General features: G+C 39.4%; 1 protein-coding gene across 7 annotated transcripts in view; it reads left to right on the top strand.

Annotated features, from left to right (window-relative positions):
* The window catches only part of RNGTT (RNA guanylyltransferase and 5'-phosphatase), a 200353-nt gene that overhangs the window by 24908 nt on the left and 152666 nt on the right, over positions 1 to 22779 (top strand). For all 7 annotated transcript variants that reach the window (XM_023759339.1, XM_023759335.1, XM_023759337.1 and 4 more), the window contains 4 exons: positions 7896 to 7971; positions 9847 to 10087; positions 10727 to 10836; positions 12554 to 12655. In XM_023759339.1, coding sequence (XP_023615107.1) covers positions 7896 to 7971; positions 9847 to 10087; positions 10727 to 10836; positions 12554 to 12655 — 529 coding nt within the window. The remainder of the gene's footprint in view (positions 1 to 7895; positions 7972 to 9846; positions 10088 to 10726; positions 10837 to 12553; positions 12656 to 22779) is intronic.

Raw genomic sequence — 22779 nt, 5'->3', positions numbered from 1 at the left:
TTTTTTATTAAGATATTACATATGTGTCCTTATACCCACGTTACCCCCTACCCCCCCTGCTGGCCTGGTTGCCCCACGCAGCCTGCTGTTCATCATTTGGTCGTCCTCACTAACCCCCCTGCCGGGCCTGGTCGCCCCACGCAGCCTGCTGTTCTGTCGTCTATCCATTTGTTTCGGTGGTTTTGGTCGTGACGGCCCCTGGCTTTTTATATATTAGGATTTTCAGAATAGTGAGTTGGCATCTTAGCAATGTCCAGCAGTGACTGACTATTATTTTTGACAATCTGTATGAACTGTATTTTTTATATAGTTGACATACTTAAATTAGTTGCTGTCAACATTTATTCTTATGTCTATACCAGAGGCCCTGGTGCACAGATTTGTGCACATTGAAAGGAAATTAATTAGAAGAAATATTTTTTTAAAAAAATATATTTTATTGATTTTTTACAGAGAAGGGAGAGGGATAGAGAGTTAGAAACATTGATGAGAGAGAAACATCGATCAGCTGCCTCCTGCACGCCCCCCAGTGGGGATGTGCCCGCAACCAAGGTATATGCCCTTGACCGGAATCGAACCTGGGACCCTTCAGTCCGCAGGCCGACACTCTATCCACTGAGCCAAACCGGTTCGGCATAGAAGAAATATTTTAATATCGCTATTCGCCCTTTCTCTATAATAGAAGTGTCAGATGAAAGAAAATTAGTAAAATGTATGTGAAAATAATATATAACTTAATAAACAATAACAACATAACAACAAAAACATGATATAAAAGCAAACATGATATAAAAACAACAAAAACATGATATAAAAACAACATTGACGAAAACAATGACTGATAAATTGATTAAACTTATTCTAATATCTCCCTGTATACCACATTAACACATTTCGTACCGCTCAGGAGTTTTCTCATGTTTTGCGCCCATGGAAAAAGGAGCGAATCTAGATACTTATGTAAATTTTGTTTGGTCGCTCTTCATAGAGGAAAATGTTTTACGCCGTACCATACGTTAAAAAAGTACTAGGAACTTTAATTGTTTAATTGTTTTTGTAAATAAAAATGTTATAATTATTGAAAAACAACACCTAAAGTGCATTATGATGATTTAAATAATGTGCAGTTTGCCCAAAAACGTGCGGTCCCTGGAGTATGTCTTAGAGATTTTTATGCAGTACACAATGTGTTAAGAGTAGAAACACTTTCAGAGTGCTTGACTAATTTCCCTTGTGATGAAGTATTTACAGCTTTAAGGTCACACGCCCTTTCGAACTTGAGTGACAGCAACATAACTGACCATGTCTGAAAATGGGTTCAAGTAGGAATTTTCCTACTCTGTCTACACTGGCATCAGTGAGAGCTTTATATGTATTGCATTTGTGCGAGTCAATGTTTATTTTTAAATTGTTAATGTGCGTCATATGTACCGGCTGGTCGGACAGTCGGATGGTTGGTCACTTAGCCTTTTATATATCTAGATTGCTTCCTCCTAGGCCAGAGGGAGCCCCTTTAAGCTGGTTTCTGTATCCTTTTGATATCACCCCATTGATGGTTTCCTTATTTTCTGGCACAAGATATTTTCTAGATGTGGAATCAGTTATTTCTTTAAGGGGCCTGGTTTCTGAGTTATTTTTAGTGGAAAATAGTACTTAGAGACAGTATGGGTGTTAGACAGCTTTTAAACTAACATTTTTGCAGGTAAACATACGAATATTCACACCAAGTGGGACAGATAGACTAAGTAATGTCACATCAGTTCAGGTTAAGTTTTGTCCCCAATTTACCAAAAATCTTATTTTTTTAGAGCTGTTTTGAAATTACAATTACAAACGAGATTATGTAGCTATAGTGCACTTGTTTGCATGTACAGGAATAAAAATAGTTACTTTTAGAATAAGAAATTTGTGAGCTGGAGAAATTAAAAAATCTGTTTTGTGTTAAAAGAGAAGCACCCGATTGCTTGGTAAAAGGTAGAATATGCATAATAAATATAGAACTTAATTAATGCCTGTAATTTTCATGTTTCTAGTTATAAATACATGTGACAGCTTTGAATATGTATTTTCATGAGTAGCACACGGTTATTTTTATAAAAATCTTTTTATTAAATAAAAGTAAGATAACTTGACACATTACAAGTTCTTAATTATTTGTTTCTTTTTAATGTTTTCATTTTTGTTGCTCATTTGGATCAGGTCTCAACCTCAGAACTATTGACACTTTGTACTGGATAATGCTTTATTTTGGGAGACTCTCCTGTGCATTGTAGGATGTTTAACAGAATCCCTGGCCTTATCCCCTGCTAGTTGTGACAATTAAAAATGTCTCCTGATATTGTCAGGTGTTCTTGGATGGGGTGGGGGATGGAGCAAAAGTGCTTCCAGTGGAAAACCACTGATTTAGACTGGTCAGATAAGTTTTTTGATCCTAAAAAAAATAATTTACAGTATCTTACTGTTGAGATAGAAAGGAAATTGTATATATTGAGATCAGGCTTTATTTAAAGATATATTACCACTAGCCCTTTGTAAGTCACCTCTTTCTAATTTATACTTATATATTCAGTACGTATATTTTATCTTTTTCTCCTTTTGTTGGGGAGATTGTTTCTTCTCTTGATTTGATTTTAAAAAACACAGTTTTCCCTTAATGTGTAGATTAGTGTTAATAATTTTGGAAATGCTCTATGCATTTATTTCATCCTTTTTAAAAAATATATTTTTATTGATTTTAGAGAGGAAGGGAGAGGGATAGAGAGATAGAACATCAATGATGAGAGAGAATCACTGATCGGCTGCCTCCTGCACGCCCCCTCCTGGGGATCGAGCCCACAACCCAGGCATGTGCCCTTGGCTGGAATCAAACCTGGGACCCTTCAGTCCGCAGGCTGACGCTCCATCCACTGAACCAAACTGGCCAGTGCTATTTCATTATTCTTAGCTTACCTAGAAAATGAAGACAAATTGAATAAGAAATTAATTTGTAATAGTTAACAGTGAGCTAATCTTTAGATTTTAAACTGTGCTTTTTACTTGCCACTAGATGGACCTGTTCTCATAATGAATTGAAGAAAACAGAAATCTTTTCTTTTTTAAAATCCTCAACCGAGGATGTTTTCATTGACTTGTAGAGAGAGATAGGAAGGGAGAGAGAGAGAAACATCAATGTGCAAGAGAAACATCCGTCAATTGCCTCCATTATGTGCCTGACTAGGAAATTGAACCTGCAACCTTTTGTTGCACGGGTCAATGCTCCAAGCAACTGAGCCACCCAGCCAGGGCTAAAATCTTTCCTTTTTAACATTGAAGACATATCAGACTAAGCTTGCAGGATACTCAAATAATGGAATTATTTTACATTACATGCATAATCTTCCTTTTTTGGGGGGGGTAGAGATTTGTCAGTAACACTAAAACTTTATGTATTTTCACAACAAAGAATATTAAAAGAGCAATTGTACTTTCTTAAATTCTATATTGTCACATGACTTAATCATTTAATTGGCAATTATTCTTATATTTCCTGTTCATAAAAAACATTTAATCTTGCTTGAGTAAAACTTAGGTGCAAAAATAGTAGTGGTTTAGGTGATAACATACCTCAAGTTAGAATGTTTGCTGCTTAAATTGGTCTGAAATATAAAGCAGAAGGGAAATTTACATGTTGGGTTAAGATACATATTGAATAAAAGTCTCTTTACAGCTAATGTTATTGTAACTTTTTTGAATTCTCCTTTTTTACAAAGCAGTGGAGGATGATGGAATTTATAGAATTTCATTATTATAGCCATGTACTTCTAAGAGGGTTCTTTTTCTATTTAGGGCTGACCTCTTTACTTTTTCCCTTCAGAAACTTCATTTCAGTTATGACCTTGTTCTCTATATTGTCAACCTCTGTGATTTAACTAGGTCCTTTCAGCTTGTAAACATATTTAAGCCTCTCATATTAAACTAGAGGCCTGGTGCGCAAAAATTCATGCACTGAGTGGGGGGGGGGCGGGGAGAAGGGCCCCTCAGCCTTCCCTGCCCCTCTCACAGTCCAGGAGTCCTCAGGGGATGTCCTACTGATGGCTTAGGCCTGCTCATCTGCGGGAGGCGACTGGGCCAAACGGGAAGGCGCTGCCCCCATCACCCTGCTGCTGCTGCCAGCCGCCATAGTTGCCTGCCCTCGGCCCTCGAAGCCGCCGTGGCTTTGTCTGGAAGGACGTTCGGCTGTCTGGTCTAATTAGCATATTATGCTTTTATTATTATAGATACTACTATTTCTGCAAAAAAGCCCCTCCAAAGCCCCCCACCTCCACAAACTGTACCTTTCTTTCTGTTGTATATTTCTCCTCCTGACTTTTTGAAAGATTGATACTTTATTCTTATTCACTTTCTTGCAATCTGGAGTCCTGCCTCTGCACTCTTAAATCACGACTTTCAGTTCTAAGCATTATGTGACATTTAAACAACCAAGCTCTAATGTCTTGAATCTTCCTTTTTTCTTTGTTTTCTGACACCATAACAGTTCATTTTTAATCTTTGTTTATGGTTGCTCCCCACCCCCACTTATTCTTGAAAGGTTGGTTTTCCTCATATTTAATCCTTAATTTTCTTCTCTTATTTTATACTAGAGGCCTGGTTCATGAAATTCGTGCACTGGGGGAGGTGTCCCTCAGCCCAGCCTGCACCCTCTTCAATCTGGGACCCCTATGGGATCAGGCCTAAACCGGCAGTTGGACATTCCTTTCACAATCCTGGACTGCTGGCTCCTAACTGCTCGCCTGCCTGCCTGCCTGATTGCCCCTAACCGCTTCTGCCTGCCAGCCTGATCACTCCCTAACTGCTCCCCTGCCAGCCTGATCTCACCCCCAACTGCCTTCCTCTGCCAGCCTGATCTCACTTCCAATTGCCCTCCTCTGCCGGCCTGGTTGCCCCCAACTGCCCTCCCCTGCTGGCTTGATCTTTTCCCAATGGCCCTCCCCTGCCAGCCTGATCTCACCCCTAATTACCCTCCCCTGCTGGCCTGATCTTGCCCCCAACTGCCCTCCCCTTCTGGCCTGATGGCCCCCAACTGCCCTTCCCTGCAGGCCTGGTTCCCCCCAACTGCCCTCCCCTGCCGGCCTGGTTGCCCCCAACTGCCCTTCCCTGCTGGCCTGATCTTGCCCCCAACAGCCCTCCCCTGCCAGCCTGATCTCGCCACCAACTGCTCTTCTCTGCCGGCCTGATCTCACCCCCAACTTCCCTTCCCTGCTGGCCTGATCGCTCCTAACTGCCTCTGTCTGCCTGATCACCCGCAACTGCCCTCCCGCAGGCCTGATCTTGCCCCCAACTGCCCTCCCCTGCAGGCCTGATCTCGCCCCCAACTGCCCTTCTCTGCCGGCCAATTTGGTTCTGATTGGTTGGTTTCTATGCCAGTCAGCGTCAAAAGCTCCGCCTCCTAGGCAGCCATTGGCTCCTCACGATTGACCCAGATTTGGTTCTGATTGGTTGGTTTCTATGCCAGTCAGCATCTCTGGGCCTATCAACGGGGCCTGATCAGAAAGGCAGGACTGATCAGCCCTAGTGGAGGCCTGGAGAGAAATGGAGGCACAGCTGCTGGCCCGGCCAGGAGAGAAAGAGGCAAGTGCTGATCAACAGCTTCCACAGAGGCTACGGATCAGACCCTGCTTCTCTCTTCAGGCCTCTCTCTGGGCCTGATTCGCAGCCCCCTCAGCAGTCAGTGCTGGGTCACCATACCTGCAGCCATAGCAGTCAGTGCTGGGTAGCCACGGCAACCCAGCGCAGGACTGACTTCTGGTTGGTGGAGCCTCCTGGTCCTTGCGGAGGTGATGGACCCAGGGTTTTTATATTTAGGATTCTTAGCAATCTTATCCACACCATAGACCCCTTCCATAGTTGACTATATATTGCTTATTCTTGAATCTACAACTTCAGCCAGACCTTTCTGTGAAGCTCTTTACCTTTATTTACAAATACTTCTAAGTCCCATAAGAACCTTAAATGCAGCATGTCCAAATGTATGTACTTACTCATTGCCTTGGCTGTAGTATGATGTAAACTCCTGTACTTCCTAACCTAGTAAATGGTGCCACTGCCCAATTAGTCACCCAAGTCAGGAAACAAAGACTCCTTTAAAGTCTTTCCTCTCAATATTGACACTCATTTACCCCTCAGAATGCAGATTCTACCTTAAATGTGTCTTCAGTCTGCCTTTCCTCCTTATCTCCATCACTTTGACCTTTGTAACTCAGACTCTTGTCTCACACATTAACTACTGAGATGGCTTCCTTATTGGTTTTCTTGCTTCATTGTTGCTTTCTCTATATCTTCTGATGAGCTACCACTGGAGTGATTATCTGAAACTTGATAATTTTATTGCCATGCTTAAAATTCTCTAATATCACCCCATTGCCCTTATTATTTCTTTAGTATGATGCACAAATTTCTTCAGGATTTTGATCCTCTAACTGTCTTCAACTGCATTTGGCATTACTTTTTTATCCTATTCCATGCTCTAGCCATTCTCATTCATTTAAAATGCTATTTTTGATTTATAAATTTACATTTGTACAAATTTTTCCTACTGTCTGCAGTTTCTTTGTATCCTTGTTGATTGAGCATTGTTTATTGACTAAGTTTTTTTAAATTTCTCATTCAAGGATATGTTTTCATTGATTTTTAGAGAGAGGAAGAGAGAAAGGACAGTAGATATGAGAGAAACATTGATTGGTTGCCTCCTGTATGGCTCCTGACCAGGAATTAAACCAGGAATCTTTTGGTGTACAGGACGACACTCCAACCAACTGAGCTACCCCGCCAGGGCCATTGACTAAGTCACAGGATGCTTTGTATCCACAGAGAAGAGTAGTTTGTAAAAGGTAACATTAAAAAGAAAGACATAGCTCGGTTGGTGTGACTCAGTGATTGAGCATCGATCTATGAACCAGAAGGTCATGATTCGATTCCTGGTCAGGGCACATACCCGGGTTTCTGGCTTGATACCCAGTAGGGGTTGTGCAGGAGGCAGCCAATCAATTATCCTTTCTTATCATTGATGTTTCTGTCTCTCTTTCCCTCTCCCTTCCTCTCTGAAATCAATAAAAATATATTTAAAAAATAAGTAAAAAGACATAGTCTTAAATACCTGGGTAGCCTACCATTAAACAGAAATTACAGGAAAGCCTTTATTTTGAGGTTTGCGGGAGAGTGAGTTAACCCTGACAGTAAAGTTGTCATGTTGGTAATGTCCATCAACCTGTTATTATTACTTGTCCAAAGTAGTTAAAATGACTTAAAAATGCAATTATTTTTAGAATTTATGAAGCTCATTTGCAGCTTTTCAGAACATAGAGGTAGGATCACACTGATCTCAAATATGTCCTGAAAAAAGGTTTAAGAAAAAGAAAATTTTTTTCTCAGCAGGTTTTCTTCTAAAAGTTTTTTTTTGAAAGATTATAATGTAATATAAAGATACAGTCAGATGGTTTCTAGAGAACTTCAAAGTAGTTTTGTTTTTAGTGTATATCAGTTATTTTCTGTATTCAGTCAGGTGTGTGTGTGTGTGTGTCCCCTTAGAGTTGTGTGCTTGAAAATGCCTCCTTATTTAAAATGCTTGAAATCTTTGTGTTAAGAGAGGTCTTTAGATCTAGAGATAATTTGTAACTAATAAATCAGTACCTTATAATAAATCAATATGTATTACATTTAAACTTCTAGTTAGTGCTATAAATTAGATTCTAAGCAACTTCAACTGACAAGTTAGTAATAATTATAAGAGAGGCTGAGTTTTTTAAAATGTAGATATTTTATAAAATGATTGAAATGTTTTGATTGCAGATTGGAGTTTTAAAGTAAAATGTGGCTTCTGAAGTGAAACAATTTTAAAACAATGCTACTTTATTTTCTAGGTGTTCATTGTACCCATGGCTTCAATCGTACCGGTTTCCTCATATGTGCCTTTTTGGTGGAGAAAATGGATTGGAGGTATTTGTTTCTTGTAATAATGGGAGGAGACATATTTAGTAATGGATAAAAAAATTTCATTGATTTCAAAAAATATGTTTTTATTGATTTTTTTTTTAGAGAGAAAGGAAAGGAGAGAGAGTTAGAAACATTGATGAGAAACTTCAATCGGCTGCCTCCTGCATGCTCCTTACTGGGGATTGAGCTTGCAACCTGGGCATGTACCCTGACCAGGAATGGAACCAGCAACCTCTTGGTGCATGGGACATTGCTCAGCCAACTGAGCCACACTGCCGGGCTCATTCATTTTTCTTTAGTTTTAGCGCTTTATATTGCCAAATCTTTGGTGAAGTCATGATTAATATAATTTGAATTTTTTTTCATTTTAGTTTGGTTAATCTTTAGAATACCATTCATTGGTGTTTTTCTACTAAGTAGCACTTTAGTTGAGTGCTCATGGACCCCATATTCTATGTATTTTCTTTTCCAGATGTTTTTCTCTTATGAGACACAAATTCTTCCAATATTTTGTGTTCATATTCACCTTTGGAAGTTCCTGCTGTTGTTTTTTTTTATAATTTTTAATAGTACCTTTTTATAGCTGTTAAGTACTAGGAAAAACAGAAGATTTTGTAGAGAAGTTATTTTGGGGACAGTGTTACTATTTAAACCAATCAGCATGTTTTTATTTTAGTGAAATACCTTTTTAAATCTTGAGACATTAGAATGTTAGTTACTCAAAAATTCCTGAGAGAATGGGATATTAATTTCCTCATTTACCGATTGAGGGTTATTATTTTGTTTACAAAGCCTTCCACACAGTAGGTCCTTCTCTGAATATAATCAGCAGAAGTACACATCAGATTGTATGTTTTATTTCCCTGTCATGCATCCTCAGTGGTTCTCTTCTGCATGCACTTCTAGGGCAGCCTTTCTGGCCTTTCAGATGTTCTGCACCAGCGATTTTCCACCTTTTCATCTCATGGCACACAAACTAATGACTAAAATTCTGCAGCACACCAAAAAATATATTTTTTGCTAATCTGACAAAAACAGGAATAATTTTGATTCATTCACACTGAATGGCTATTGTTGTGTTGGCTGTTGTCATTTTTTAAATTTAACAATCTAAGGGAAAAGATGTCTTTGTCCTGACTAAATAGGTATTTGCATGTTTTAAAAATTCTTAGGGCATATGGGTTGAAAATTGCTACTCTATACAATAACCTCAGAATCCTGTGTCAGATTCAGCCTATGCTTAACCTTTCTCTGATGACTTATGCTCATATTAACTGGGTTTGTTGAAAGTTCCTGAAAAACCAGCATGCTTTTTAACTTTTATTGATACTGCTCTTCAAATTTCTTTGACATTTTTCCTTAAGAGTCAGGAAACCTCAGTCAGAGACCTCAACCTTTAAGGTTTTATTTAAATTCTTCACAGACTTAATACAGGTCTCTTCTATACACTCATTGCAATTTACTTCTAGAGTTAGGAATTATTAATGTATCTTATGTTCAAACTGTTTCAGAATGAATTTGTCCCTTAATAGATTGAATGCCTTAAGAGTGGGACTGATTTGTCCATTATAAATCGTATGGTGCCTTAAATATAATAAACTAGAGGCCCAATGCACGAAATTCTGCAAGAGTAGGCCTTCCTTTCCCCGGCTGCTGACACCAGCTTCCCTCTGGCACCTGGGACTCGGGCTTCCCTCTGGCCACTGGCAGGCACCCGGGACCCTGGCTTCCCTCGCAGCCCTGGCTTCATCCGGAAGGTCATCCAGAAGGATGTTTGGTCTAATTAGCATATTGCGCTTTTATTATTATAGATAAGTTTTGAAAAATCTGCATAAATGGAGAGTAGTGCGGAAATTGCATGGTGTTTGTTTTCCATAGTATTGAAGCAGCAGTTGCCACTTTTGCTCAAGCAAGACCACCAGGAATTTATAAGGGTGATTATTTGAAAGAACTTTTTCGTCGCTATGGTGATATAGAGGAAGCACCAGCCCCACCTGTATTGCCAGATTGGTGTTTTGAGGATGATGAAGAGGAAGATGAGGATGAGGATGGAAAGAAGGAACCAGAACCCGGGTCAAGTGCCTCCTTTGGCAAAAGGAGAAAAGAACGGTTAAAACTGGTAATGAATAAAAATATTATAGTCTTTACCTTTTTTCTTCATCAGATTTATGAAAATCTTCATGAGATTTATGAAAATGGAATGGTGACTATTTTCTTTTACTAGATATGTGAGTTTATTTCATTCTAGTTATTTATAAAGATTCTTGATAGCCATGACTCCTTGCCTTTTCCTTTTTTTTTTTAAAAATATATTTTATTGATTATTTACAGAGAGGAAGGGAGAGGGATAGAGAGTTAGAAACATCGATGAGAGAGAAGCATCGATCAGCTGCCTCCTGCACACTCCCCACTGGGGATGTGCCTGCAACCAAGGTACATGCCCCTGACCAGAATTGAACCTGGGACCCTTCAGTCCCCAGGTCGACGCTCCATCCAGTGAACCAAACTGGCTAGGGCTCCTTGCCTTTTCTACAAGAAAAGTTTGTTATGTAAATTCATCCTGTTTTTGTTTCTTAGGTAAACCAAAGATCTCTTATACATTGGACTCAGAATTTACTATTTCTTTGCAAACTATTATGAAATTCCAATTAAATATTTAGTGAAAATTTTACAAATGCTTTATAAAATTATCTGTCTCTCATTCTAATCTTCATAAATGTATTTGAACTCTAATAAAACATTTTCCTTTTATTTTAAGGGTGCTATTTTCTTAGAAGGTATAACAGTTAAAGGTGTAACTCAAGTAACAACTCAACCGAAGTTAGGAGAAGTACAGCAGAAGTGTCGTCAATTCTGTGGCTGGGAAGGGTAATAAATATTTTACTGTTTTAAATTAAATTTATTCTTACTTTGCAACACTTATCATTGAAGCAAACATTAACAAAGTTTCTTTGCTTCTTGAAATTTGTATTTTTACATAGAGTGCTTACAAAGATTTAAGAGTTTTTCTCAAGACAAGCATTGTAATAGACAGTTGAGTCAAAAATTAGTTGACTCACATGTCTTCCTACAGGATTAGAAAGTTACTATAGTATAAAATGTTTTGTATGTTTGAATCTACTGTTGCAGATTAATGTTTGGGTTGCCCTTATTGTATTAAGGGAGAAGACATAAAAATTGAATGTGCCCATATTTCAGTAGGATTCAGGAGAGAAGTCACTGCTCTTATCTCTTGCTCTCTGATCTTGGTCTGTGAACATTTCTGTTGATTGTTGCTGTCTGATGCCGAAAATTATAATGCAGCTGGGACATGATGAAACAGGATTATCAGCCTCAAAATTCCTATTATAAGTAACTTTTTGACTGGTATATACAGATCAGTCACCTAGAAATAATTTTAAATAAAAGATGAAAATGATGATGAAGTAATACTGATTTTAGTGTTGTGTTAAACCCTTGCCAGAGTCCTTTAATCTTGATCTACATTTCTCCGGTTTTGTCACTTCTGGGCATCTTTTGGGGAGAAACTTGCCAACCCTGTACATTTATGCCAAGCTGGCAGTGTCATGATGAAGCAATATGGGGTCTAGAATAATGTAGAATAACTAAAGCAAGATTTAAACTTCTTCCTGATTTAAAAGACTTGTAAATGTACCTGTTTTACTATTTAGATCATGTGTATATTTAAAAACTAGAGGTTCGGTGCACGAAATTTGTGCAGGGCAGGGAGTGTGTGTCCTTTAGCCCAGCCTGCACCCTGTCCAACCTGCGACTCCTCGAGGGATGTCTGACTGCCTGCAGGGATCGGGCCTAAACGGGCAGTCAGACATCCCTCTCACAATCTGGGACTGCTGACTCCCAACCGCTCGTCTGCCTACCTGCCTGATTGCCCTAACCGCTTCTGCCTGCCAGCCTGACCACTCCCCTGCCAGCCTGATCGATGCCTAACTGCTCTCCTGCCGACCTGATTGCCCCTAACTGCCCTTCCCTGCCAGGCTAGTCACCCCCAACTGCCCTCCCCTGCTGGCCTGGTTGCCCTCAACTGCCCTTTCCTGCTGGCCTGGTCGCCCCCAACTGCCCTCCCCTGCTGGCCCGGTCACTCCTAACTGCCCTCCCTTGCCAGCCTGGCCGTCCCTAACTGCCCTCTCCTGCAGGCCTGGTCCCCCCCAACTGCCCTCCCCTGTAGGCCTGGTCGCCCCCAACTGCCCTCCCTTGCAGGCCTGGTCGCCCCCAACTGCTCTCCCCTGCAGGCCTGGGTCCCCCCAACTGCCCTCCCCTGCAGGCCATTTGTGGCGGCCATCTTGTGTGTTGGAGTGATGGTCAATTTGCATATTACCTCTTTATTATATAGAATTAGCCCAATAGGTATAGTAGTGGCAATTAGAATCTTGATAACTTATGTTCTAAAATGTCAAGAAAATGATAACCGTTTGTTAGTATTCTTGTGAAATCTAATATTTTTCCAATTGACATTAATCTCATGATAGGGAGAACATTGTATAAACATGTGACTCGTGAGGTTGGTTTCAGACATGCAGTGCTTTCTATGGATACCAGCCATAACAATAATATGTTCTTCTTTAAGGTCTGGATTCCCTGGAGCACAGCCTGTTTCCATGGACAAGCAAAATATTAAACTTTTAGAGCAGAATCCATATAAAGTAAGCTGGAAAGCAGATGGTACTCGGTAAGTTCTACTTCTAGAAATAGTCATACAAGTAACCCTAATGCTTGAAGAAAATTGCTTTGTTGTTAGAGAAGGTTTGCACTCTGGGGAGTGTGAATTTCTGACTTGAACAACAAAATAAGGCATGTTTTAAATTTTGGATAGTTTTTCTTTTGCTAGTATTCTTAGCTATGTAATATTCTCATTCTGCTAAATTTTTGCTTTCAGAGTTCTGTTAGTTTAACATAAATCCATACCAAATTTAAGTTTGAAAGTGTTTTTTCCCTTGATAATATTGTGCTATTTGGTATATCTGGTGCCCACCTTGTCTTTAATGGTTCCTGGGAACTCCTAAAATTAACAGATATGCCCTAGCCAATTGGCTCAGTGGATAGAGCATCAGCCTGAGGACTGAAGGGTTCTGGGCTCGTTTCTGGTTAAGGGCATGTACCTCACTTGAGGGCTTGAACCCTGGTCTGGTTTGGGGCATGTGCCAGGGGTCAACCAATCGATGCTTCTCTCATATTGATTTTTCTCTCTCTGTTTCTCTCCCTCCCTTCCTTTCTAAAAGTCAGTGGAATAATATCCTCGGCTGAGGATTAATAAAAACAAAACAAAAAAATTAACAGATGTGCTGTCAGTTTATAATCTAAACATTACCAGCTCTCCCTGATTCATTCTATATTTTATTACTTTGAATAGGTTTTTCATTTTCTTTTAATCCTTGCAAATTCTTTTTGTAATTTTATACACTCTTCAGGCTGTATTCTTACAACAAAGCTTAGTTTCAAATTTCATATTCCTAAGTTTTAAAATATTAATATAAGTTTTGTGTTTCCTCAATAATATTTAACTAACTTTCTTTCTGTTTTATAATCCATATTTTTACAGCTTTGATATCTATATGTATTTAGTAAATCTTCATTTAGCAATTGGTTATTGATAGTTGAAATAATTATTTTTCAGATATTAATGTAGGAGTCCTATTAACTTTTTCATAACAAAGAAAAATGTTTTAGAATAATTAAGAGTGCACATATATTTTAGTTTTTCCCTAGCTTTATTGAGGTATAATCGACATATCTTGGGTAATTTAAAGTGTACAATATGTTGATTTGATGTACTTATATATTGTAAAATGATTACTGTCATAGCATTAGCTAACACCTCCATCACTTAACATAATCATCATTTCTTTTTTGTGATGAGAAAATTTAAGATCTACTGTCTTAGCAAGTGTATAATACAGTATTAGAAACTATAACCACCATACTGTATATTAGATCACCAGAACTTATTTGTCTTACAACTGGAATTTTACCAACATCTCCCCATTTCCATCACCCTTTCAGTCTCTGGTAACCACCATACTAGTATCTGTTTCTATGATTTTGGCTTTTTCAGATTTCATGTATAAGTGATATACAGTATTTATCTTATTAATATTTATTGTTAATGCCTGTCTAATTTATAAATTAACTTTTATAATAGGTATGTATATGTAGGAAAAAAGCATAGTACATATAGGGTTTGGTAATATTTGTGGTTTCAGGCATCCACAGGGGGTCATGGAACCTATTCCCCCCTGGATAAAGGGGGGTGCTGTATACCATGTCTTCTTTGTCTGTTTATCTGTTGATGGACATTTGGTTTGTTTTCATATCTTTGCTATTGTGAATAATGCTGCAATAAAAAGGGGAATGTAGATATATCTTTAAGATCCTGCTTTTATATTTTAATTTTTAGATGTTATTTTGAAGATGATATAGATTGCATTTAATTTTTATGAGCAGTTTTTGAATGTCAACATGGCAGTTATACTTTTTGTATTCTTCTTTCTTCATCTACATTTAATTTGTGGTGACCTTGAAGAGTCATATGGCCCTGGCGGATTTGGCTCGGTGGATAGAGCATTGACCCAGAGTTGATGTCTCTCTGTCACATCGATGTTTTTCTCTTTCTCTGTCTTTCTCAATCCCTTCCACTCTCTCTAAAAATAATGGGAAAATATCCTCAGGTGAGGATTAAAAAATAAAAAGATACATATGGAGATATGTAGAGGGGCAGATACAACTTGATTATAATAATAATATAATGATATTTCAACATGATATGCTTTCTAGTAATTATATTTTTATCAGTTGGGAATATATCATCACATTTTCTTTCATTTGTTGTAAAGTCTCTTCAACTTAGTAATTTTTAGCTTTTTAAAAATTTTATTTTTTAGATAACAAAATTCATTAAATTCAGAAAATAACAAAAATAAGAAAATAAAAATAGTCATTTTATCACCTAAAGATTTATCATCAGTACTATCATTGTGGTATTGAGACTTTATTCTTTTGGGTATAGTTATTGTTTTAATATTAATGCTTGATGTAGTGAGTTCAAATAAAGTATGTCTTACATATATTTTTTATATATTTACATATAGATGCTCATTTGTTCACAGTATTTATTCATTTATATTTTTTATTGATCTTTTTTAGAGAGAGGAAGGGAGAGGGAGAGAGATAGAAACATTGATTGGCTGCCTCCTGCATGCCCCCTACTGGGGATTGAGCCTGCAACCCAGGAAGCGAACCAGTGACCTCTTGGTGCATGGGTTGATGCTCAACCACTGAACCACACTGGCCGGGCTGTTCACAGTATTTTGAAGTTACTTTAAAAGTGAACTAGCTTCAGAAAACTAATATAAATGTATGATAAAAAATTCAAACAGTATAGAGAAATTAAATTAAAAATTTAAGTTTGCCTTATGTTCTTCTAGGAGTATTCATTCTACATGGATGAATCCATAAGCATGGATAGATATAGTTAAAGATTCAGATATATAGGATATGAATGCCTTGCCTCTTTATGCCCTCTTCCCTGGGCATATGTATTTTTGCAGAGTAAGTAAAAATTAGCTTCACTGCTTATTTTCAGAATGTTGAAATAATATTTAATTTCAGAATCTATTAAATTGGTAGTAAGGATCAGCCTAAGTTGAGTTTTGTTGAGATGTATATTTTTAATAGATATGTAACAGTGTCTTTTTTTTTTTAATAATTAAATCTTTATTGTTCAGATTATTACATTTGTTCCTCTTTTTTCCCCCCATAACTCCCCTCCTCCCAGTTCCCACCCCACCCTCCGCCCTCACTCCCCACCCACTGTCCTCATCCATAGGTGCATGATTTTTGTCCAGTCTCTTCCCTCATCTCCCACACCCCTTTCCCCCCCAAGCATAGTCAGTCCATTCCCTTTCTATGTCCCTGATTCTATTATAATCACCAGTTCATTCTGTTCATCAGATTATTTATTCACTTGAGTCTTAGATTCACTTGTTGATAGATGCATATTTGTTGTTCATAATTTGTATCTTTACCTTTTTCTTCTTCTTCCTCTTCTTAAAGGATACCTTTCAGCATTTCATATAATACTGGTTTGGTGGTGATGAACTCCTTTAGCTTTTCCTTATCTGTGAAGCTCTTTATCTGACCTTCAATTCTGAATGATAGCTTTGCTGGATAAAGTACTCTTGGTTGTAGGTTCTTGGTATTCATCACTTTGAATATTTCTTGCCACTCCCTTCTGGCCTGCAAAGTTTCTGTTGAGAAATCAGCTGACAGTCGTATGGGTATTCCCTTGTAGGTAACTGAGTTTCTTTCTCTTGCTGCTTTTAAGATTCTCTCTTTGTCTTTTGTTCTTGGCATTTTAATTATGATGTGTCTTGGTGTGGTCCTCTTTGGATTCCTTTTGTTTGGGGTTCTCTGTGCTTCCTGGACTTGGAAGTCTATTTCTTTCACCAAGTAGAGGAAGTTTTCTGTCATTATTTCTTCAAATAGGTTTTCAATATCTTGCTCTCTCTCTACTTCTGGCACTCCTATAATTCTGATGTTGGTACGCTTGTAGCTGTCCCAGAGGCTCCTTACACTATCTTCGTATTTTCAGATTCTTTTTTCATTTTGCTTTTCCGGTTGGGTGTTTTTTGCTTCTTTGCATTTCAAATCTTTGACTTGATTCTTGCGCTCCTCTGGTCTGCTGTTGGGAGTCTGTATAATATTCTTTATTTCAGTCAGTGTATGCTTACTTTCTAGTTGGTCCTTTATCACACCATCGAGGGTCTCATTAGATTTCCTGTACATCTCATCAAGTTTATCGACAGACTCTAGAAGCCTCTTGAGAGACCTCAAAAGTGTGGTTTTGAATTCTATATCCAGTAGCCTACTTTCCTCCGGTTCTGTCCTTTGTGGCCTGTTTCTTTGTCTCGGCATTTTTTTTATGCTTCGCTGTGTCGATAGAGTGGCTTTCCGTGTTAAGTGTCCCAATTACCTGAGGTAGACACTCTTGGTGCACCCCCTTGTGTTCTTTGTGAGCAGGCTTGTTGTAGTTAAGCCTTGATTGTTGTAGGTAATTACTACTTGACCTCCAGGCCAACTGGCTGTGAGAATCAGCTGTGTCTGCAGTGGGAGAACTTCTGTCCTCTAGGGAGGTGCTAATCTAGCCTTTGCCTGAGGCTATCCGGCAAATGGCTCTGTGCAGGGCTTGGGCGGGGCGGGTCCCACGGGATCAACAGGGGGGAGGAGGGAGCAGTTATGGCTGCTCTCAGTCCGTCCCCAGGGGCTCTGCCTCTCTGTCCCAGCAACCACTGCAAACCTTGGAGGGACCGAAGCCAGACAGTCCCGCTTCTCCCGTTTGAGTCTGGGTCCCTAGAGACTCGCCCGGATCTGGAGCTCAGAGTCTGAGGCTCCCTCCGGATTGAAACAGACACCCGCGCCCTCAGCCACCAGCCCGCGCCGCGCGCACTCCGCACCTTAGTATTTTACTTCAGCACTGCGCCTCCTCTGATTCTCGGTTCCTCCTAGTTGTAGAACTTCCACTCAGCCAGCCTTCCTGTGGTTCTGGATGATGTCCGTTCCATCTTTTAGTTGTATTTTTGAAGTGATTGTTCGAGGCAGCAAACTCCGGCGTTAACCTATGCCGCCATCTTGGTTTCTTCAGGTCTTTTTTTTTAATAATGTATTTTTATTGATTTTAGAGAGGAAGGGAGAGGTAGAGAGAGATAGAAACATCAATGATGAGAGAGAATCATTGATCGGCTGCCTCCTGCACACCCCACACTGGGGATTGAGCCCGCAACCCGGGCATGTGCCCTTGACCGGAATTTAACCTGGGACCCTTCAATCCTCAGGCCAACGCTCTATCCACTGAGCCAAACCAGCTAGGGTTACAGTGTCTTAACAGATGGGTTTATTACCTACTTCTCTGAGTGAAGAAAGAGTGAAAAAAAAAGAAAAAGAAAAGGTAAGGAGGAAAAGTGCCTATCTCTAGGTTTTGTACTACAAAATGGCTTGGGGATTTGGGGGTGAGGCAGAGTTTTGATCTGATGAGTTTCATATTATAGATATTCTTTACTTTCTACATTGCCTTCTCCATAGTATCCAAGGCTGTGATCATGGCAAACTTTGGGCAAAATAATAAAGTCTACAAAATTTGTCATTTGTATTTTGCCATCTTCCTTTTATTTATTTTCCCTCCTGTGCTGTTGTATACCCCTTTTCATCTGTGTCTTAGTACTATTAGACCCTTAAATGATTAACTGAAGTAATTTGAGCCAATATGTGTTTGACTGATAATGAAAATATCTCATTTACTACAGAACCACGCTCTACCAAAACCAAAAGGAAGACTCCAAGTATTTATTTGAATACCCACTCTGTCTTAGGGTGCTTTATTCTGGGAGTAAAACATTTATGTGAGATGTAGATTTGATTTGCTTCAAATCTAGAGATCAGTTTGGGGGAAATGGTCATTTAACAGTACTGAGTGTTCTAACCCAGGAACATGGTATTTTCCTCTACTTATTTAAGTCATTTTCAGTGTAGAGATGTGGCATGTCTTTTACTAAATTTTTAAAAAAGAACCTATGTTTTGATGTTGTAATTAACTGATTGTTTGCATGTGGTCCTGAAAGGTGGCTGTATAATAAACTTTGAAATTATTTTTTTGGAAAATCAAGTGGAAAATTCTAGTACCTACTAAAGTCAAAGAAGGTTCATTGCTTTGAATTTGGACATACCATCTCACCCATGGCAAATGGCTTCATACTCTAGTATGACACTTAATTATTTGTGTATGTTGATATTGTACTAGCAATCTTGCTGAACCCTCTTATAAATTCTAGTAGTGTGACTATAGAATTTATTGTATTTGCTATGTAGAATATATTATCTGAAAATATTTATATTTTTATTCAGTCATAATTAGTGTGTGTGTGTGTGCATACTTACATGTGTATTATGATAATAGGACTTCTAGACAATGTGAAATTATATGTTATTGGATATTGTCATGTTTTTAACTTCAGTGGGAATGATTTTCTGTTTTAGTATTAAGTATGCTATTTGCTGTAGGTTGTTTTTTTAAAAATATATTTTATCGATTTTTTACAAGAGGAAGGGAGAGGGATAGAGAGTTAGAAACATCAATGAGAGAGAAACATCGATCAGCTGCCTCCTGCACACTCCCTACTGGGGATGTGCCCGCAACCAAGGTACATGCCCTTGACCAGAATCGAACCTGGGACCCTTCAGTCCACAGGCTGACGCTCTATCCACTGAGCCAAACTGGTTAAGGCTGCTGTCGGTTTTTACTACATAGCCTTTATCTGGTTAAGAAAATTACTATGTATTCCTGGTTTGCTAAGAATTTTTATCATCATTGAATTTTATCATGTGCATTTTACCATTTGTTGAAATAAGTCATGAGTTTTCACTATAATCTATTAATTCACTTAGTATAGTATACTGATAGTTTTCTGAGGTTGAACTATCTTTTTTCTAGTATGATGTTGAATTCAATGTGATACGTTTTGCATTTATGTTTATAAGTGAGATTGGTCTAATTTTTGTATTATCTTTGTGTGGTTTTGATAGGAAGATTATGCTAGTCTCTTAAAAATGAATCAGAGATCTTTCCTTTTGTTTGTGTATCTAGAACATTTATATAAGACTAGAGGCCTGGTGCACGGATTTGTGCATCGGTGGGGTCCCTTGGCCTGGCCTGCAGGGCTGAAACCGGCTCTCTGACATCCCCTGAGGGGTCCTGGCTTGCGAGAGGGTGGTTCTCGGGTGATGCACCCTGGAATCTGGCTCCCTGCTCTCTGGTTCTGGGTGCATCACCCGAGAATCACAGCTGCCAAGTCACTGCAGCTCAGCAGCTCCTGTGTTGAGCGTCTGCCCCCTGGTGGTCAGTGCGTGTCATAGCTACCAGTTGGACGGTCGGACAGTCACTTAGGCTTTTTTATATATATGGATAGGGAAAATCTGTTACTCTTATAAAGTTGTAAAAGGCTTAAATGAGGTAATTCATTTAAAGCAATTAGAAAACTGCTTAGCATACATTAGGCCCTGTAAAAGATAGCTACTGTTTATTTTTCTCTTCTCTCCTTTCAAGAATGCAACAAAGATATGTAACGAGTAATTGAATAAATGACTGAGTGAATGAATAAGTAAATTACTGTGGGAGGGACTAATAAAGTAAGTGATTAACTGAAAGAATACAATATGTAATCAAACATCATATAGTTTGATATATCTAGGGACTACATATAGCTTGACTCATAGAATCTAGAAAGATAATCTACACTGGTCATAGAGGAGATACAGAAGGAGGGACCTCATGGGTGTAAATGCAATACCAGGAGGAGTGATAATAAAGGTACTGTGGATACAGTTGGAATTGAACTGTCTTGCAATTCTGAAATACTGCTTTTTTGCATATTCTGCAGAATATTCTGGGTAAAGATAATTAGAACTTTTATGATAGAATTTCTCTATGTACTTAGTTTATTAGTAGATTTTGTTATGCAGTAAAAAGAAACAGTCAGCCCGGCTGGTGTGGCTAAGTGGTTGAGCATCAGCCTGTGAAACTGGAGGTCATGGTTGATTTCCCGTCAGAGCACATGCCCAGGTTGCGGACTCAATCCCTAGTAGGGGGCATGCAGTAGGCAGCTGATTAATGATTCTCTTTCATCACTGATGTTTCTGTTTCTCTGTCCCTTTTCCTTCCTCTCTGAAATCAATAAAAATATATTTTAAAAAAGGAATAAATCACCCTTCATGAAAAAAAGAAATGATCAGTCTTCAAAATCTATTCATTCAAAATTAATTCAGCTTCCATGTGAAAGTGGTGAAGATTTAGAGCCTCGTAGAAATTTTAGAATTAATCTAATTAATCTCACAAATTGTTTTAATTTTTCTTTTTAATCTAGAGGTTAGATAGTATATATTTAATTTCAGCTGTTTCTGAATCATTAGGTTAAAAACCAAATTATTTTTTATAACTACTATTGTAATGCAAATAGTGAAATAAGCGATAATAACTCAGACTTTGTTTGACATAGGAAAAATGGAAGGCTATAGGAATAATTTGTAATAGACAAGCAAAAGCGCTGTAATGAATTGATAACCATATGAGTAAGCTCCTTTTGAGGGCTGGGAATTTTGTCTTTTTAACCACTATGTCCCCATTGCCTAGAATAGTGCCTACCACATGGTAGGCACTCAGTAAATACTGATTCAGTTGGATTAGTCATTGTAAAGCTGCTAATGTCTTTGAATAAAATAAATGGAAACACTTATTGTGGTTATGAAAACTTTGAAATGTAAAAAATTACAACTCTATGTCACATTAACTTTCTAAACAAAAATATAAACCATTTAGAAAAATAAAAAACACACATAATTCAATAAAAAGGATATAGTAGGGCAGAATTTAAAGCTAGAGAGATTGAAGCAAGAACTTTAGTGTGGTGAAGGCCTGGGGTGGGAGTGCGAGGTGGGAGCGGGTCAGTGGGGGGAAAAAGGGAACATCTGTAATACTTTCAACAATACAGATAAATTTAAAAAAAGAAAGAACTTTTATTTGTTTGGATTTATAGTAGGTAGGGATGATCTGTTATCTCCATAGAGTTGTTAAAAAAGGATTCAATGAAGTAATCAATTAAGAGCAATTAGCATTCAGTGGGTACTCAGTAAAAGGTAGCTACTGATTTGCACCTTCATCTACACTAATAAAAGAGAAACATGGTAATTAGCGTACAACCACTACCCTTCTCATTGGCTAATCAGCATATCCTTATGCAAATTAACTGTCAGGCAAGATGGCGGCCAGCAGCCAGGCAGCTGGAAGCGAACATGAGGCTTGCTTGCTCCAGTGACTGCAGACTCCAACGTTCCCCGCCTGACTTGCCGGCCTCTGAGCTGCAACTCTAAGAAACTTTGTAACAAATATAGAAGCTAAACAAAACCCCAGAAACCAGCTTTCAGCCAGCCGGGATCTCAGAGCTGGAGTTATACATTGTTTCGATTATAGAACGCAATCAGCAGCGGAAGCCTCAGAGCTAGAGCCAGAGCTAAAGCTGGCCCAGAATAAAAAAGAAAAAAAAAGAAAAAAAGGAGCGGTTGGGAGCTTCAGTCAACAACCGCCAGCCTGAAAGCAGCCCTCAGCCCCTCACCCAGACTGGCCAGGCACCCCAGTGGGGACCCCCACCCTGAAGGGTGTGTGACCAGCTGCAAACAGCCATCATCCCCTCTTCCAGGCTGGCCAGGCACCCCAGTGGGGACCCCCACCCTGATCCAGGACACCCTTCAGGGCAAACCAGCCTGCCCCCAGGCCTCTATCCTATATAGTAAAAGGGTAATATGCCTCCCAGCACCGGGATCAGCGGAGCCGCGAGGCCTCCGGCACCGGATCAGCGTGACAGGGGGCAGCGCCCAAACCCCCTGATCGCCCTGCAGCTCTGTGTGTGACAAGGTAGAGCCATAACCTCCCCATCGGCCCTGCCCTGAGTGTGACAGTGGCGGCGCCCCAACCCCCTGATCGGCCCTGCTCTGTGGGTGATAGAGGGCGGCGCCCCAACTCCCTGATCCGCCCTGCTCTGTGTGTGACAGGGGGGAGCTCCCCAACCCCCTGATGGGCCCTGCTCTGTGCATGACAGGGGGCAGCGCCCAACCCCTTGATGGGTCCTTGCTCTGTGCGTGACAGGGGGCAGCGCCCCAATCCCCTTGATTGGCCCTTGCTCTGTGCGTTGACAGGGGGTGGCGCGCAACTTCCCCAATCGAACCTTGCCTTGAGTGTGACAGGGGGGCGGTGCC

Source organism: Myotis lucifugus, unplaced genomic scaffold, assembly GCF_000147115.1.
Source record: "Myotis lucifugus unplaced genomic scaffold, Myoluc2.0 scaffold_152, whole genome shotgun sequence".
NCBI lineage: Eukaryota > Metazoa > Chordata > Mammalia > Chiroptera > Vespertilionidae > Myotis > Myotis lucifugus.
The sequence above is the reverse complement of the archived record's forward strand: the minus strand, read 5'-3'. Positions and strand labels throughout refer to the sequence as shown.